At 39.6% G+C, this 18392-nt stretch overlaps 1 protein-coding gene across 10 annotated transcripts in view; it reads right to left on the reverse strand.

Moving 5' to 3' along the window:
• Positions 1 to 18392, reverse strand: part of phldb1b (pleckstrin homology-like domain, family B, member 1b) — a 59172-nt gene that overhangs the window by 6208 nt on the left and 34572 nt on the right. For 2 of the 10 annotated variants that reach the window (XM_079482062.1, XM_079482071.1), the window contains 12 exons: positions 15249 to 15512; positions 15027 to 15170; positions 14164 to 14301; positions 13662 to 13721; positions 10357 to 10485; positions 8560 to 8715; positions 8289 to 8399; positions 8071 to 8160; positions 7293 to 7415; positions 2550 to 2666; positions 2291 to 2393; positions 1827 to 2112 (listed from right to left, as the gene is read on the reverse strand). In XM_079482062.1, the coding sequence (XP_079338188.1) occupies positions 1827 to 2112; positions 2291 to 2393; positions 2550 to 2666; positions 7293 to 7415; positions 8071 to 8160; positions 8289 to 8399; positions 8560 to 8715; positions 10357 to 10485; positions 13662 to 13721; positions 14164 to 14301; positions 15027 to 15170; positions 15249 to 15512 (1721 nt within the window). The remainder of the gene's footprint in view (positions 1 to 1826; positions 2113 to 2290; positions 2394 to 2549; positions 2667 to 7292; positions 7416 to 8070; positions 8161 to 8288; positions 8400 to 8559; positions 8716 to 10356; positions 10486 to 13661; positions 13722 to 14163; positions 14302 to 15026; positions 15171 to 15248; positions 15513 to 18392) is intronic. The other 8 variants (XM_079482067.1, XM_079482063.1, XM_079482064.1 and 5 more) reach the window with 7 other exon arrangements.

Here is an 18392-nt window from a genome sequence, read left to right on the forward strand (position 1 = left end):
AACAAACTCTCTCCTGAGAGAGAAACAGCTGAAGGCTGTTTACAACGCTGCCGCTGCGCCCGGGTCAAGCTACAGTACTCAAGCAGTGTACTTCACTGTACATTACACGCTTTTGTCTACAACATTTGAACACAAGCCTTCCATGGTAAGATTAAATTTGTAATTTGAGACCGCATGTTATTGTCAGGTGCCGGCATTCGTATCTCATTAATTTCCGGCTTGGGCATCTGCTTGCAATTAAAGCCATATTGAAGCAACAGTGCACCCCAAAATTCGGCAATCATTTATTTTTATGTTGTTTCAGATGCGCACGGTTTCGTTTTTGTATTAAAACAACAAGCGGCTCTTTCCTTACAGAGAGAGTTTGTAGTGATCGTGTGCCTCACAAAATTCGTAAAAGGCTTCATATGACTTTCATGCTACATTACAAATCTTATTTTGCAAAAACGACCAACAATATGGAGCAAATGATTGAGTAGTAGTTCAATTTGTGAAGTAGGTCATTTTTCTTTTACAGACAAGTAACAGACATGTTACTTTGAAATGTCATTGTATGCAAAAGTTCCAAATGAAATTTTTGTTGTTTGTATTTTAAATAGTTATTTTACAACAAATATGACTGTAAAGACATGAGTTTGAATAATGACAGATTTTTCAAATGTAGGCTGAGCTGAGGCTGATGAAATAATGGATGTGGATTACGTTAACTTGGCGCTGGGGTCCTTATCACCCTGAGGCGGTTGATTTCGTGATCATGACCGGCCTACTGTACATTATTCTGCTTAATACATAAATAATCTATTTACTAAATAAATAATCTGACATAAAATATTGATTTAAACTTAAATTATTTTATGAAGTTATTTCTACACACCACGGAAAGGTTGAACCATGATTATTTATAAAACATTGGCTTCCTGGATAAGTGTTAGTTAAACACCATTGATATAAAATAAAAGTGTTAGTTATACACCATTGATATAAAATAATAGTGTTAGTTATACACCATTGATATAAAATAATAGTAAAACTGGGGGCGAACAAGAGCTGTCAACAAAAATAAAAGTTTGGGTTTACATAGTTGATGTCTGTGCATATTCATTTTGTATTTATAAAAACATACACATCCATGCTTATATTTAAGAAAAATATAAAATAAAAAGAATAAACATTTATATATTTTTTATATTGGTACATTTAAATATGTGTAAATATTTCCTAAATATTTATAGATGTATGTGTTTGTGTTTATAAATACAAAATGAATAGGCATAATATACATATATTATGTAAACACATACTTTTATTCTGGATGTGGTTAATCAGGATGAATTGTTTGACAAACGATGAAATATATTTGACCACTGAAGGCTGCAGTTTGGCCAATGAAAATCAAGTATTTCAAAGAGTTATGTATTGTGAACGTGAAGTGCACATATATAAATAAAGAACCGTAGGAGTGAGAGGAAGGGGTGGATACGCAAACAGTCAAACCTCAGGCGTGTGTTTATCAAAGAAGCCTTTTCAGATACTGACATTTTAGCAAGCCTAATTTTCCTTATTTGTGCTCTTAGATTTCTTTCAAACACGGCTTTCACGCAACCAGCATCAACATAAACCGTAGCCTCAAGCCTGCCTGTTGTTTCATTTGTTTCCACGTTTTCAAAGGATGCATGTGCGGTGGTGGGGGGTTGAAACCCACCGCGAGTGTGAATAAGCAGATGGTTGATCATTTAGCTTGAAACAGGCATGCGGAGAAAAGCCACAGAATTCCTGTCACACGGCCATTGCCTAAGCGTTCCCAAAACCATTTGGGAATGTCTAACCTGGACATGTTGTCGGGGGAGCAGGCTGAGTTGTTTCCCGTGGAGATGCTGGTGTCCATGCTGTCCGAGCTCTCCAGGCTGAGGGTGTCATAGGGTTGTTCACCAGCAGAGGGCGAAGTGTGGTGCAGGATGGAGTGGTGTACGATTGGCGAGGGGCTGGAAGCAAAGGGGTTGTTGAGGTGCGTTTGAGAGCCATGGAGCGCCTCCCACTGGCACTGAGCCTCCACTGCAGCCTTCTGCTTCAGCTGGGCCAAACGCCGCCTCTGCTCCTCGATAACTTGCTGGCCTGATGAAGACAACACGTGAAGGTATAAATACGGAGATAACATATGCTTCTAAATAAAACTGTGAGTTAAAAAGGTGAGTAAATAGTCAGAAATATTGTTTTCGGATTAAGTAATCCTCTAAATTTGATTGTGTTTTCTGGCTCAGTTAGTGACCATCAAGCCGCCGTTTCACATTACCTTTCTGCTGAAGGGCCAGCTGCCTCTTGGTCTCGATGTCCTGCAGCGTGGCTGCCAGGTTGCGTGGGAGACTCCCGGTGCTGTTGGCTACCATCAGACCGCTCTGAGTAAACAACACAAGCAATTATTTCCACCAGCATATTTAACAAGGAGGGGACTAAATTACCACATTAAATGATCCTGGAGATTCTGATAACCAGGGACTGAATGCACTTTTTACCCTGGCAGGGGTGTAACAGAGATTGAATGCTATATTTACCCTGGTGGGAGTGTTGCGTCCGAGTGTAGCTGTAGTGAATGTGGGGGACAGACCAGCGCTGACTTTAGGTCTCAGAGACGATTGGCTGGAGTCGCTGTCCAAACGTGAGCGATAAACCTGCAAGACATTGACACATTAAACAGGTTCAACAAGGAATTCTACAGAATAATCTGTCTTTTACAAGTTGAAACTTTAACTTTGTAGGACTCTTTGTACGGTGAAACATTTATTTTACTTTGACATTAAGATTACCTTTGTATTTAGTTGTGTTATTAAATTTAACACAAATTATTTTAAATAATAAGTAACCTTTTCACCTTCGTACATTGCTAGTAAATGATGCTTTGTTTAAAGTAATAGTTCAACCAATAATACATTTTAATCCACATTTTTTACCCTTATAAACGTCTTTATACCCTATGTATGACTTTCTTTAATCCCGATGAGTACATCAGAAGTCAGAGCAGAGTGTGCTGCTTCTTTTTTTACAATGAAACCAAATGGTGACTATGACTGTCCAGTAAGGTTTGCAATGAGTAAAAACATATGTTTCAGTGTTGTCCTAACACAACGCTAATACTGTATGTCTTGAACTGCTTGTGATCCCAGCCAACCCAAAGATTCACCACAACCTTGCTTTTCAACTAGGCTCATCAACTATCACACCATCCAGCACAGCCAGAAACCTGGGGGTGGTAATCGATGATCGGCTTAACCTCACAAGCCATGTTGCCAGCACCACCCGGTCCTGTAGATTCATCCTCTACAACATTAGGAAAATTAGACCTTTCCTATCAGAGCACTCTTCGCAAGTCCTAGTCCAGACTCTTGTCTTGCCCAAACTGGATTATTGCAATGCGCTTCTGGCTGGACTTCCTGCTTGCACAATCAAACCTGTCCAGATGATCCAGAATGCGGCAGCAAGAGTGGTCTTCAATGAACCGAAGAGAGCGCATGTAACTCCGCTCTTCATCAGGTTACACTGGCTCCCTGTTGCCGCCCGCATTAAGTTCAAAGCTATGCTCCTGGCCTACAAGACCACCACCGGGTCCGCACCATCGTATCTCCACTCGCTGATGCAGATCTATGTTCCTGCCAGATCACTGCGGTCTGCAAAGGAACAACGACTAGTGGTACCATCCCAAAATGGAAAAAAGTCACTCTCCCGTACCTTCTCTGGATCTGTTCCACATTGGTGGAATGATCTACCTGCTGCTACAAGATCAGCAGACTCGGTTGCCATCTTTAAAAAACGCCTAAAAACGCATCTCTTCCGGCAACACATCGCTGATTGAATTATCCTAATTATTTTCCCTTTCCTTTCTCATTCGATTTTTTTTTATAAAATTTAAAAAAATGTGTTTACTAACCTCACTATTCTTAGCTTTGTATACTGTGCTAGGCTTTAATGGACTAGTTTTGATGCACTTATGTATTTTGTTGCCTTGTTATAATTGCTTCCAATGTTTCCTCATCTGTAAGTCGCTTTGGATAAAAGCATCTGCTAAATGACTAAATGTAAATGAATGTCTTAAGATAACTTGGAATACAGTGCACACCACTTATATAATGCTTTTATGGTCCTTTTTGAAGCTAGACCGCACGAATCACCACTGCCTTTCATTGTATAGACGGTTTCAAAGCAAAAACATAAACAAACATTTCTCAAAAAAAGCTAAATACATAAAGTACATGACATTAGCTAGCAAGTTAAAAGTAATGTCTAGCCAGTATTATTTAGGGTTACCAGTAGAATAACCATTACTTGGCAAAACTAAGTTACACAACCCAATCAACAAATTGTGTATTCAATAAAATGTATATACAATACAATTTAAAAATATATATTTAATACAATTATTAAACAATAAAATATTAATATACATTTTAATTAATATAAATAAATTGAAATATATATTATATTATTATGGCCAGGCATGTACATCCGATAAAACCGTCTATAAAGAAGAAAGATGCTTTGTTAGTTTTCATTTAGTCAGCAAAATTAATGAAGTGATTCAGGTTTATACAGCAGTAAGATTGTAGTTAGGGGTGTCGCAATATATTAGTGTAGTGAGGTAGGCGGGAAGAGAGCCAGGATTCGAGGCCTGTGAGTCAGCTGTACGCGCACCGGTCTCGTATCACGGAGGAGATTGGGAGCATAAGAGGACGAGCGACCGGGCCGTCAGTGAGAGAAGACCATGCCTGGACTTTATGTTATGGTTTGTGTGTGTCGCCCGTGAGGGGGCTGCCGGCTGTCTATTTACGTTTGATTTGATTAATTAAAAGTCTATTTTATTTTCGCCGGTTCCCGTCTTCTTCCTTCCCTCATATGGATCTTTGTTACAATTAGTATTGACAACAACTATAATATTAATAACTATGATTATTGATTTTGTTTATACTACACATATATTATTGTAAATAATTTAGCATCGGTATCTTGTTGACACGCCAACATAGTAGGTGGTGGTTGAACACTAGGGATGAAGCGAAATGAAAATTCTATGCCGAAGCCGAATACAATTAAAACACTTGTCCTGGGATGAATATACTTCGACAATTTGTTTAGTACAGGGAACTGTGTTCATGTGACCACTTTGTACATATCAGGTTTCAAAGCAATTGTACTGACGGGTACGCCCACCTTACTTGCATTTGAGGTTATCATTTGGATGGTCTTAGACAAATTAAACCACAAACTGAAGTAGATTTGTAGGGGTGTGGTTACAAGGGGCGTTTCAGGCAGGTCTGGGTGAGCATTCGCTTTTAGATCGAATGCATCTCTTGTCCAGACACTTTAATTTTTGCATTTTTATGTGTCTAATACATGCATGGCCAACTTATAACACTCCAAAGACACAGAAAAACACGTATTCGCACCATATGACCCCTTTAAAATGCTCCACAAACTGCCGACACCTTCGCTGCATTAAAAAAGCATGCGCACTGGTTGCTGCTTGATCATATCACACGTCATATGATTTTTGCTATTTTCTGACTAATATTTTCGGTTGCCGAACATTCGGTGCATCCCTATTATAAACCTATTTAACATCTTTCCTTTAGAGCTAACTTACAATGGCTAAAAACGTGTATTTTTACTAAATAAAAAGACGAAACACAAACTGTGCCAAATGAAAGATTAATTTGACTCGGAGCACTTATCACTGCTCATTACTAGATTTCAAAATAATAACATAGGGCGTGAATTCTGTTGGCCAAGTTGTTCATGTAGTGAAAATGTGATATTGTGACAGCCCTGACTGAGTACAGTAAATGACAGTAAAAAACATGAGAATCATTTTTTCTGCTAAAGATGGAAAAACAGCTCAGTGACAAAAGATGGCTGAAAAACGAAACCTTCAAAACATACAACATAAAACCAACGTGTAAACACCCACAAAGCCAAACTCTTAAATGCTTCAAGATAAAAGATATCTGTAAGGATGGAGTGTGAAAATATGAAAGAGCAAGAGGTTGAAGGAGAGCTGAGCTTCTGGCTGTTACCTGCACGGGCTTGCGTGTTGAGAAAGCTTTAGCCAGGAGGGGAGGAGGGCAGAGCTGGTTCGGATCTCCAGCTGCCATCACCTCCTGGTACCAGAGCTCTAAATCTAGAGCGGGCATGTGAGGTCTGCCCCACTCCGACTGACGCTTAACACACGCAGCACAAGCACAGACAAAAGAGAGGTGGAGTAGTGGAATGACGAAACGAAGGAGGATTAGAGAGAAAAGAGAAGAGTGTTAATGAGCAGGTTTGTGTAATGACAGAATAGCAAATAGCTTTGTGTCTATAAGCAAAAGGTGGGAGTGGCTTAATCTCTTTGAAACCCCATGAACCTACACAGGTTTTCCATCTTTGCCCGATGTTTAAAATGTTTAAAATCTGTTCAGATTCTTCTGAAAAGGTGGAGACACATAGGAATTAAAGAGACACACCTCAAAGGAGAGAGAGAGGGAGGAGCCGTGAGGGGAGGGGAGGCTGGAGAAGGCGGAGTCTGTGAGAGAAGACTGAAGGAATTGAGGAGGAGAGGTGGGAGAAGACTCCACCTTCGGCATCCCATACATCTGGTTTAACTGACCCACGGTCACATATTCCTTTCAGCCGGAAGTGACACGCAGAGGGGAAATACGGAGTAGCAGAGCAGGAAAGAGAAGACAAACAGTTAATGAGAGTTTAGCATGAAGCAAGTTAGCTGGGTAATGTGTTAAATTATATTATTAGTTAACACACTTTTTAACTGCAATTGTCTCAACCTGAAATTTTGAATAAATTGCTTATTTACACCAAGAATTATAACTATACAGCTACAGTTTCTTATCGTGTTCACCAAAACTGATAAATGAAATAACAGTGACAGCCAATCAAAATCCACTGGAAAGAGGGGTTACATGTTTAAAATGTAAATATAGACATAACTGTAGTTATTGTTACATTTTAAAGACATTTTTGGGGTAATAATATACTTTGAAGCTTTGTTTTGCATAGCCGTACTGCAAAGTAACAAAATTGTGGCCGGCCATGTAAGACTGACAGAATTAACAAATCACTTAACATGAACATCTGCTCTTACTAAATTATAGATTGATCTGGTACAACTATAATAAATGATAACTCTAATGATAAGATAAACAGCATAAAAATATATTGATGCATCTACAACACAAAAGCAGGCAGCGTTTAAGGAATGACAAGAGCATGAAAGGAGAAAGAAAGGGAAGAGAGGAGGGCAGCTATGATACCTCACGAGGGGCTACTGCCGGGTCAAGGGCAAGCGAGAGGCCGTGCGAGGAAGCGGTGGTGAGCTGGGTGTCATGGAAATCACTCCCATACATCTTATAAACATCCGACAGCTTCAAGTATTCCTAAGTCGACCCATTCATGCAGGACAAAAGTTCAGCAGTCAGTTTACTTGCGTGCAGATAGGGACAGATATGCTGAATGCAACTGCATGTGTGTTTTTTTATAGATGGTACACGCCACAGAAATGATGCCGAGCACAATTTTTATCAACGCCTCTCAAAATACTGTATCAGAGAAAGTGTGACTTGCAGTTGGCAAAACCACATTTTTGAAAATCCTAAAGGTCAATAATATAACCACAAATGTGTTTCATATGGGGATGTTCAATGAGCAGGCTTAAGGCTAGTCTTCAGAAGCACTTTCAGATGCTGCAGGCTGCATGCATCAACAGTAAGTTGGGATACCTCCTGAGGCATGATGGGATATGAGTAGAATGAGGAAGTGTGATAAGGGGAGGAGTGGGAGTGGTCATCATCTAATAAGTCAGTCTCACTGATGTGAAGCACATCCTGGGTGGAGTTTATAAGTCAAACAATATCCTGAGTCTAAAAGATTTCATTTCCTGTTTGGCAAACCCAATTGGTACATGATAAGCAATCAGAAACATCTGGCTAACACCAGCAAACCAGCGAATAAAACACAACATACGCTTGTGACCAGTGATGCTGGATCTTTTCAGAAGTTTATTCTTATAAAATAAGATCAGATTCTGCTCACCTCCTTTAAAGAGCTGGAGCTCTTGGGGAAAGTCTTCCCTCCTGTTAAACTCTGGTATCTTCTCTCCAGATTGGCAAGCCTCTCTTTTTCCTGAAACACAGGGCAAGTCAGATGGAGAAGAGCTTTAATAAAGATCTAGCTAATGATATACACGTACAAAGAGGGAATCAGAGTTGTTCATAAATGAGAAGTATTATGAGTAGTAGAGAAAGATGTACCTTCTGAAGCTGCTGCAAGGTGATGTTTCTGTCTTTGGCCAATCTCTCACACTCCTGAGCCGCTTGCATGCCCAACTGACTTGCTTGGGCTTCCAAAGCAGCAACTTTCTCCTGGAAACAACAGTTCGAAAAATTGGATGACAAATACTGTCTGAAAAAGGAAACAATGGATCGTGCACTGGAAAATGAAAGTAAACAGGACAGATATTGATTTCACATTAGCTTCCCAGTGGTTTATATCGTATGCTGTAAATTGCCCGTGTTTAACCACCTTTCGTTTTGTGATGCTGCTGTGGTACTGAGCTCTGTCCTGAAGCAACTGTTGACTGATGGTCTCGCGTTCCTCCTCTAGACTGCTCTCCTTCTCTAACTGCTGAAACTCCAGGTCCTCAAACTGCTTGGTCGCAACTTCAAGAGTCTCCGCTTCCTACACAAACGCCAAGCACAAGGTCAACAAGAAGCCACATTATCCTATCAGTGATAGAACAGAAATTCGTCTGCCGCAATGACGCGAATCAAGCAAGTCAGCAAGTTGGACAGCAAGTTGAAAAATTTGAACTCGAGCGAGAAATTTGCGCTAAGGCTAAGAGCTCATTGACACCTACTGTTTGACAGATCCGGAGCATGAAGACAGTCCTCGTGGCATGTTTTTCGCGTCACTGACGAAAATAACAAACTTTTACATTTATGAATTTGGCAGACGCTTTTATCCAAAGCGATTTACATTGGATTATCCTATACATCTTACATAGGTATCTGCAATGCCCTGGGATTGAACCCACAACCTTGCATTGTTAACGCAATGCTCTTACCACTGAGCTACAGGAAAGCTTTTCCTGCGAGTAGTTGAGAGCGTGGAAAGTGATTGTTCACGTTTGATGTGAACCCAGCCTTAAATGTAGATACAAGGTAGGTACGCGCAAAAAGGGAGCCGCATCAAGATGGAAATATTTTAACTTTTCGTGCTGGGTTCACATCAAACACAAACAAAATAATTTTGAAATGGTCCCTTATATTTGTACTGAATATTTATATATGCTGATCTGAGATAAATAATAAATAAATAAAACAGTTTGGATAGTAAAATAGAAAAAAATTACATATTTCAGAAAAACCTAAATCTGTTCAGAATGCAGGGATGTCTTGTCATGGGATTTCTGTGTAGATCTCAAGGACCCTATCTTAGCTTTCAGTTAACTCAAGTGTTTGTGACACTGTCGGGATGTTTCTGACTGTAAACAGGGCTAAGCCATAAAAAAATCTCCAGAGCAGTGTCTGTTTACATTGCTTTATCTATGCGAATAAAAGCAAACAAACAAATATACAGGTATATGATGCTTTTGTCTAACTGTATAAAAACAAGGCAACACAGTTGATCCTTATTGCTAGTGTATTGCATCTTTTTCACATGAACCACATAATATAAACAAAAGAAAAAATAAATCTGCAAATTTAGAGAGAAGTGATGGATGTGGAAACGACTCCAGATTGAATAACACTATGTTAGTGTTTGCATTAATAGATTAGTTCTTGTTAAATGTTAGTGTCACTTTGGCATCAGACATAAGCACATCACAGACTTCAACAGTAATCCAAAATATTCAAATCCACGTAAAAAACAAACAAACATGCAAATTCTTCACAGACCACCATTAAGCCCCAAATAAACTTTCATCTGTGGACTAAACTAAGACAAGGGATGAAGAACAAGAGACACTGATCCCAGCAGAAAATATGCAGTATATAATGAGATATATGTTGAACTTCTGGAGACCTTGACAGAGAACTTTTGTTTCACAATAAACACTTTTCTTTGGTTTAAAGTCTACTGAGATCAACACTACGTGCGCAACACAATCTCAGAATGAACTGCAATGAGAGAGGCAAGATACATGTTTGTTTTAAATAAACCTGTTTTATTCATTACTGAAATGCTGCTGTTTCTGCTGGGATCACCATGACTTGCATAAGAGAACTCAAAAGAACTTAGTGGGGAATGTGTGTCTGCAGCAGAACACGGCTGTGGGTGGGAACAGATCATGTGCTGATGTTCCTGGTGGTCACTGACCCTCTTGAGTTGTTCCTGTAACTGTTCTCTCAGAGATTCGGGGCAGTTATGCAGCTGGCTGGTCAACTCATTGTACCCATCCTGAAGCCTCTCCAGGGCTTCCCGCTCCGCGTCAACATTTGCCCTCTCCTAGAAACGAAACACACCGTCCGGGGAGAGGAGAGAAACAGAACACACAGCTCAAAACCAGGCCATGCAGAAGCGTCCGAGGTTAGAGGTCACAACAGAGTGGGTGGAGCAAGAAAGGATGATCATAAGGCCTTGCACAGGGTCCCCACACCTTCATTTCGTTTTCCATGATTTTCCAGTTCAGTTAGTTCACTGAATACGTTTTTTTAAATAGTCTTTAAAGACACTGTATTTGCAAAAAAGCAATCGCTATCACAACCATGTTTCATGTTTTCCATGACCGTGGGAACCCTGTTTAGAAGACACTGTAAACTATATAAAATCGGACTGTGTAACAGGGCCAAACAGACTTCTGTTCTCAGGCATTTCTTGGTCTAAGGCTTCAGCGGTATGATTTTCTGCTGGTTTGAGTTTTTAAAAATGAGATTATGCCACATAAGATGGCAGGAACTCGTTTGTTTTGGCATAGTTGCCTGGTTTGAAGCTGGATATCCGTTCTTTCTTTTATCGTGAAAAGAACGATTTGCAGTGGCTTTACATTGAACGCAGTCTCCTGATGTATCCAAGACAACTTATTGCACATGAAACTGCATTTCATTCATGCATTATGTTCATCATAAGTCAATGTATCCACATTCATCGCACTTCTATGTAAAAGTTGTGCTTCTAAACAAAAAAGGGACTGGATTCTGAAAGATGTATCAAAAATGTATAAAGACATGTTTTGGGCAGACAATGTTTGAGAAAACACTACATGCATGTGTAGTAGAGATCAATCTAGTACAAATTACAGGTGGTAATTTGTACCACCATCCCAGAAAGGGGACTGGCTTCAAGCAAGCAAGATCCTGTCCAAAACCCCCAACCTTTTACACTGGTTTTAGAAGTTTCCTTACACTATGATAAGAAGAGATGCACCGATTGTCTTTCCGATTCCAAGCTGATCGTTTTTTTTGCAAGCGGCGCAGACAATAACGTCACAGCCAAGCACACACTCACAGTCACGTGTAGACGACACAAAGCTTGCAAATGCTAATATCTGTCCAAAACCCGTGGTGGAACCACAAAAAATGAATTTATTTTCAGTTGTATGTTTAACTGTTATTTCTACCTTTTTCGAGTCCCAGAGCACTTTATTTTGTCAAAGTTTGTCAATTTTTGTAATGTAAATAAACATTTTCATTAAAGAAAAGAGTTTTGTTTGTATGTGCTTTCCATTACAATTCTTAAAACTAAATTGGAATCGACAAGTCACACTTACAAAAAAAATCGGAAATCGGCCAAGAAAAAGGCAATCCGTACATCTCTTTTTATAAGATCTTCAGGCCAAACAGTACAATTGTTTCATTACATCCACATCCTCATGCCATCACACACTGCTTTGGTTTCTCCATGTAGCACAAAAGCTAAATTGAGACCCTGAACCACAAAACCAAATTGAGATTAATACATCTGAAAGTTACATAAATAGGTTTTCCATTGATGTATGGTTTGTATGGATAGGACAATATTTGGCTGAGATATAACTATTTAAAAAAACTGGAATCGGAGGGTGCCAAAGAATCTAAATATTGAGAAAATTGCCTTTAAAGTTGTCCTTCAGAGACGCTGTAGCATGCCGTTGCTAAGAAAAACAGTTTTGTTTTAATGTTATCTATTGGCTATCACTTTAATGATGTTGTGGAGAGTAGATGAACTCGAAAGCGAAAATTCTAAACTTTACATAGATACCAAACTTGAGTGGGTAATTCCCAAAGAGCGGGCAGCAGCGAGTGAAGTTTGTAGGGCGTGTTTCCCGACACTTTTTTGGCGATTTTGCTGCATCCACTCACACAAATAAAGTTTGCATAGATTTACGGTAGGAGATTTACAAAATAACTCAATCGAACATGATCTTTACTTAATATCCTAATGATTTTGACCCATAAAATGTATGGTTGGCTATTGCTACAGATATATCGGCGCTACCTTATGACTTTGTGGTCCATGGTCACATTTTGTTTCCATAAATTACACTGAATGGGAACAGGAGATTTCTAGCCCCAGAGAGAAAGCAAAGCACCCAAAATGTGGTTCACATGATTCATGCACTATATTCCAAGTCATAGTTTTGTGTGAGAGGCAGACCAAAAGTTGTTTTTACTTATTATCTACTTCTTTGGTCTGTTGCACATAAACCTATTGTATAGTATTTGAAGACATGAGGATGAGTAAATAATTATAGACATTCCATTGTGGGGCGAACTGTGCCTTTAATGTCTCTTCAATGAGCTAATCTCTGAAGACAAAGTAAACAGAGACCGAAATAAACAGAGAAACCCAGAACCTGGTAACAGAAATGGACTGAAATTCCAAAACAGCATGCAGGAAAAGTCTTTCTAATGGCACTTTTCCACTACATGGTACCGTCAGGCTTAGTACATCTCAGCTTAGTACAGCTCACTTCCCCAGCTCACCGCTTTAAAGTGGGTGGGGATAATACATTTATCGTCATAGTTGGGCCGCCTCTACTGCCGTGACATCATTGTGAACGCAACATAAACACACGCACAACACAGGAGATATATGTAGCATACTGATGGCAGATGGCAGCAAAACAAAATAATGCTAAAAATACCAAAGAGTTTGGGAAGTTTTTGCAAAGAGCAGACAACGCTCATTTGGTTTGATCAACGGTGTACGAGGGTATGCTAATGTGAGCTGTACCGCGCTGTACCGTGCAGCACTATGTAGTGGAAAAGCACCATAAAAGAAAGCCAACTCAAAAGAGACTGAGTTTGGCACCACTGGAGCAATTGTCCCTCAAAGCCAATGAACTAATCCCACAGCCTGAGATAATGCCTAGCTTTTGAAGCTCAAAACTGTTTTGAACCAGAGAGCACAAGTAAGAGAAGTCTGTGAGTGCAGAGAGAAGCAGTGAGGACATTAGAGGTTAATGAAGGCTTGTTAGTGTCGCCAAGCTCTGTAGAGGACCTGAGGAGAACTATCACACCAGGAGGATAAAGAAAAAACACCTCTCACTTCAGATTTTCTGCCCAAACAAAAGGAGTCAGGGTTGCTATAATTTGACTATCATCTTCAGATCCTCTATTATAGAATGTGGAATGACTGGATGTGATGGAAAGCGATTTGTAAGCTAGTTTGGATGAGCGTTGTCGCTCTTTGGTATTGTTTACCTGAGGATGGCAACAGAGACCAGAATGGGCCTTGAATGGCCATCCTGCAGAATGGTTTGCCTTTAAGGAATGTCAGAGACCAGAAAATGCTGTTCAGTCCAGAGAGGCTCAACAATATAAAACACAAAACAGTCCGGGTGGGGATTGGAAGCTCCAATTGGCATTTATGAAAACATTAAACTGGTGAATATTGGAAAATTATTAAGAACAAAGAAATGTATAAAGTATTTTTTACTACTATGGTAGTCAATGGTGGCCAAGAACTGTTTCCTTTAATATACAATGATTATTAATAAATTATAATAACAATATCTTGAGAGGAGGGTGACATGTGTTTGGCCATTTTGAGCATTGCATATCTCATTTGCTAATATTAAATTGTACAACATCATATTATATATATCAGTCAAGCACTATTCTTGTTGTACAGCATTGTACATTTAAATAACCCTGAAAGGCACTATACTTCTATAAAGAAATAAGCAAAAGTGTATGCATTTACCTTGTCTTTCTCTCTCTGGAAGGTGCTCTCCACTTCACTGAGTTTGCGTTGCAGCTGGTTGATAATCTCTGTCTCTGCCTCGATCTGCTCCAGCTCAGCCTGTCTCTCTCCCTGTAGAAGAGCTCTCTCCATCTCCGCCTGTCCGGATCAACACGCAAGATACAGCAATTCTCACACAGACCACTCAAACACACATTTTCTGTTCATATACGCATCACTTCCTGTTCCTAATCCACTGTAATTAGGAAAGCACTTCCTGTGTATCCTTAAGTGTATTTAAGTGGCCTTACAGATACAACATCCCTGCTCCAGCACATTGTGTAAGTATGTGATTGTTTCAAATTCAGTTTGCCACAGTTGTGTAACTTTTCATTATTTCGGTGCAAAAACCTGCAGAAATCCTGTTTAACCATGATCTAAATGCACTAAAAAAGCCCTGTTCAGTGTTTATTTATGATACAGTCACAATCAATTGTATTCATTTGGCAGACGCTTTTATGTAAAGCGACAAACAAATGAAAGAGCATTTAAGAAATTGTCAATGAGCTATCTATAAGTGCAGTCTACAAAGCCATGTTTACAACCCATGTTTGAAGCTAGAGAAAGATGAACAACATGGACATTTTTTATTAAAAAAATATAAACAGTTAGATACATTTTAGATAAGTCGGTATCGAGCTTACCAGCACAAACACACCTCCATTCAGATAAGAAGCTGCTGTGCAAACTGCACTCGCCCCAAATTATTTGAGTGTGTTCGCTCCATTACATTTTCTGCAGAATTCATTTAGTGAATCAAGCACTAAAATTTGATTCAATAGGCATCTTAATTTATTCCCAGAATCCCAGTGAGAGCGGCTCACCTCCTGTTTGGACTCCTGAAGTTGCTGCTCCAGTTCTGTGATTCGAGCTTTCAGCTCATCTACCTTTGCCAGCACTCGAACCCGCTCCTCCTCCAGGTACCCCAGTTCCAGACGGCCGATACTGGCGGATCCTGAGTCCTCTGCCTGAACACACATCATAAACAGTTTATATATGTTCTTAAGGCAACCCACCGACAACTTCATTTAGAAAATATGTCTGACCTGTCCATTCTGTCCGTTCAGCAGACCTGTCGGGTTTCGTCCGTTGAGCTGTGACCCCTCACTGCTGTTGCAGTCTTCCTTCAGGTGTCTCTGTGCCACTCTTGAGGAAACGCTGTTCACGCTTTCCACAGAAGGACGTCTGACGTTAAGCCCCTCCCTCGAGCCGAGTCCGGAGACGCCCATCCTGCCCAGATCGCCCAGCGGGCCGTCGCCCTTATTGTACTCCGCGCAGAGGTTTAAGATCGTCTCCAATCGCTGTCGTTCCTACAAAAGAGCAAAGTCATTAGATGAGTCAGGGGTGGCAAAAGCGGCCCTCGTGTTATCTAATTTCCTCTGCACCAGCCTCTGGCACTGAGCGTCCAGCTGATGCCAATCTGATGAGAGGACAGGAAATAAACAGAACCACCACTGTCTAGAGCGACTCTTATCACGACCCTGTCCTCACATGTGAGGATACAGCTTTCAGTGCACACAGCGCTTGTCAGAAAAGGCCCTCAGAAGTGCAGGCTACTCAAAGATCTCCGAAACGCCCGTGTGACTTGTGTTGATTGGCTGCCTGGGGGGTCTGAATGTGGTAACAGCTGCCCCCTCGAGCAAGTGGGACCCACCTCAGACACATTCTCGGTGTGACCTTTGACCATTTCAGGGTATTTATCACAGACCGAGGCACCGACTCCTGCTGATTGGCAGGATCTTTTTGGGCTTTGGTCTGAAAACTAAAAGAAACCACTTTTGATCTTTTTATGATATGCTAATCTAAAAAATGCCATTACTGTTTAAAATATTGTTTCTAAAACAACAAACAAAGTTTATTACTTTTTTTAATCTGTTTGTGGTTTATTATTAAATTGTGAAGCTGTTCAACAAAGGTAAAAAAGAAGTCAAAAGCACCATATGTAATTTGCAAATAATTGAATATATTCAATGATTGGATAAAGCCACTTGGGAGTATTAGGTGGGCTGGAATAAAATTAGACCATTGCATTTCTCATTTTGTGGTAATTCCAGGAGTCATCAGGAGTGACAAAGTCATCCAACAGCAATGTGAAAGACTTGACAGCATTACAAGATACGTGAAACCTGTGATAAAAATTCACCTTATCACCTAAATTTTTATTTTCAATTTTAGTAAATACGTGAACTAATATTACTGTTGTATTGCTTAAAAGTAAATATGAACTTGTTTTCTTTGCAGTATTTAAGGTCTGAAAAATACAGAGCATCTTTTCTGTTATTTTAACGTGTTTCTAGAGTTTTCATTTTCTGCAAAACAAGACAGTAACAGAAATAAACAAAAATAATTTTAATTAAACACATACCTACATTTTTTCCATGGCTGTATTTACACTAGTATTCAGGTTTTGAAACTCAATAATTATTTATTAATAGCTTTTCCACATTTAAGAATAATAGTAAATTCATCAAAACTATAGAATAACACAGCAATTTCGAGAACATGCAAAAGAAATCACAAACATGTCGTTCTAGCATCTTCAAAGTAGATGCCCTTCACCTAGAATTTGTAGCTAGGTGAAGTAGTTCTTTCACAAGACACTGTAGTTCCACCATAAACCCCGGTTAGAAAAAACCTTACTCCAGGACGTAAAATAATTGCACACGATTAAATCCACACCAGAAAATGAAGATAAACAAAAATATCCACACTGGTATCGAACAAGTTGAGCCTCTCTTTGATGTACTCCAGAGGCAAAACTCCAGTGTGGTTTGTGAAGTACTGGGATGAAAGTTCTCCAAACCCTCAATTAACTGAACCTGTAATCATCATCAGCCTCCCGAATCCAGATCACAGCATTCACATTGACAAAGGGAACTTGCCTGAAGTGGGTCTTCTCAAACTCTTCCCATGAACTTAAAACATCAAATGACCAAAAGCTACTTCCAAAATACCATGGTAATACTCTGGACATTTCAGTACCATGTAAATACCACAAGATGGTATAAGATGGTATACTTCTAAGTACAGCAGTAATGCCATCACTGACTGTACCAATAAACCTACTCAACAAGCTTTTGAATCACCAGGAAAAACTTTGGCTCAAATTTGGTTATTCAAACTTGTGCCATTCCAAAGCTCAGCTCCTTTTACTGGACAATTTTCAAATGACATGAAACACATCAACAAGTCTTCACCTGACATTGAATGAAAACATCTGAATTGCGAAAAAGCCCCTGTGGTTTCGATCCTCTTTCTTTCAAATCGTGACGGGTGATACCACAGAAGGTGTCTCGTCTACGTAATTAATAGCAAATTATATCCACACAGAATCCAAGGGCAACATGATCCAGATAGGGACTTTTGTGTCGAAACCTTTATACACAATAAGGCATGAAATGTTTCACGCTTACTTAACACAACCATGTATTCTTGTAAGTTTAAGCAGACATGTTTTCACATAAAAGCACTCTTTTATTCCTCATTTAGGCCAGACACAATGTGCAAAACTCATTTATGGGATTAAAGGGTCTTCTGTAGCAGTCATTAACAGGTCCCCCCGGGGTAAGGAAACAGTTTAAGATCATAGTGTCACACCCTCAGTTTTAAAAGAGCTCTGCTGCGCATGAAGGCCATATTGAACCGTAGGGGGGAAGTGAAAATCATTTGATCTGGTTCCGTCTAGGCCCCACTGAGCTTCTGATCCAGTTTATAGCCGAGGTGTGTTTCAAATCAAAATAGGGGCTACCTGAACACTTCTAAAGCAATACACAGAGTATTGCACTAGCCTGTCTTTACAACTCAAAGAAATACAATTAGCATTAAGCATTACAAGCACACACAGAATCAACACTAACAGATTGAATGCTTATAGTTATTACGGTTATATTGAGAAATGTGGGAAACTTAACACATATTAAAATTATTCGGTTTCAATAGTTTTCGAATACTACAGTTCTATGGTAAAGCTGTACCACAATCCACTGTTAAATGCATTTCAATAAAAATCACTTACCCTCATTGTGATGTGTTAAATTAATCTATAATGTAACACTGTTGTGTGATAGTCTTAGTTGTTTCCTCATTGAGAACCTTCCCAGAACTCACACATACACACACACATGCTAAGACAGATGAACAAATAGTCACTAGTTCCTCCGCCTCCATCAGACGCTCTCTCTCTCTCTCTC

The sequence above is a fragment of the Barbatula barbatula genome, assembly GCF_947034865.1.
Source record: "Barbatula barbatula genome assembly, chromosome: 19".
Classification (NCBI taxonomy): Eukaryota; Metazoa; Chordata; class Actinopteri; order Cypriniformes; family Nemacheilidae; genus Barbatula; species Barbatula barbatula.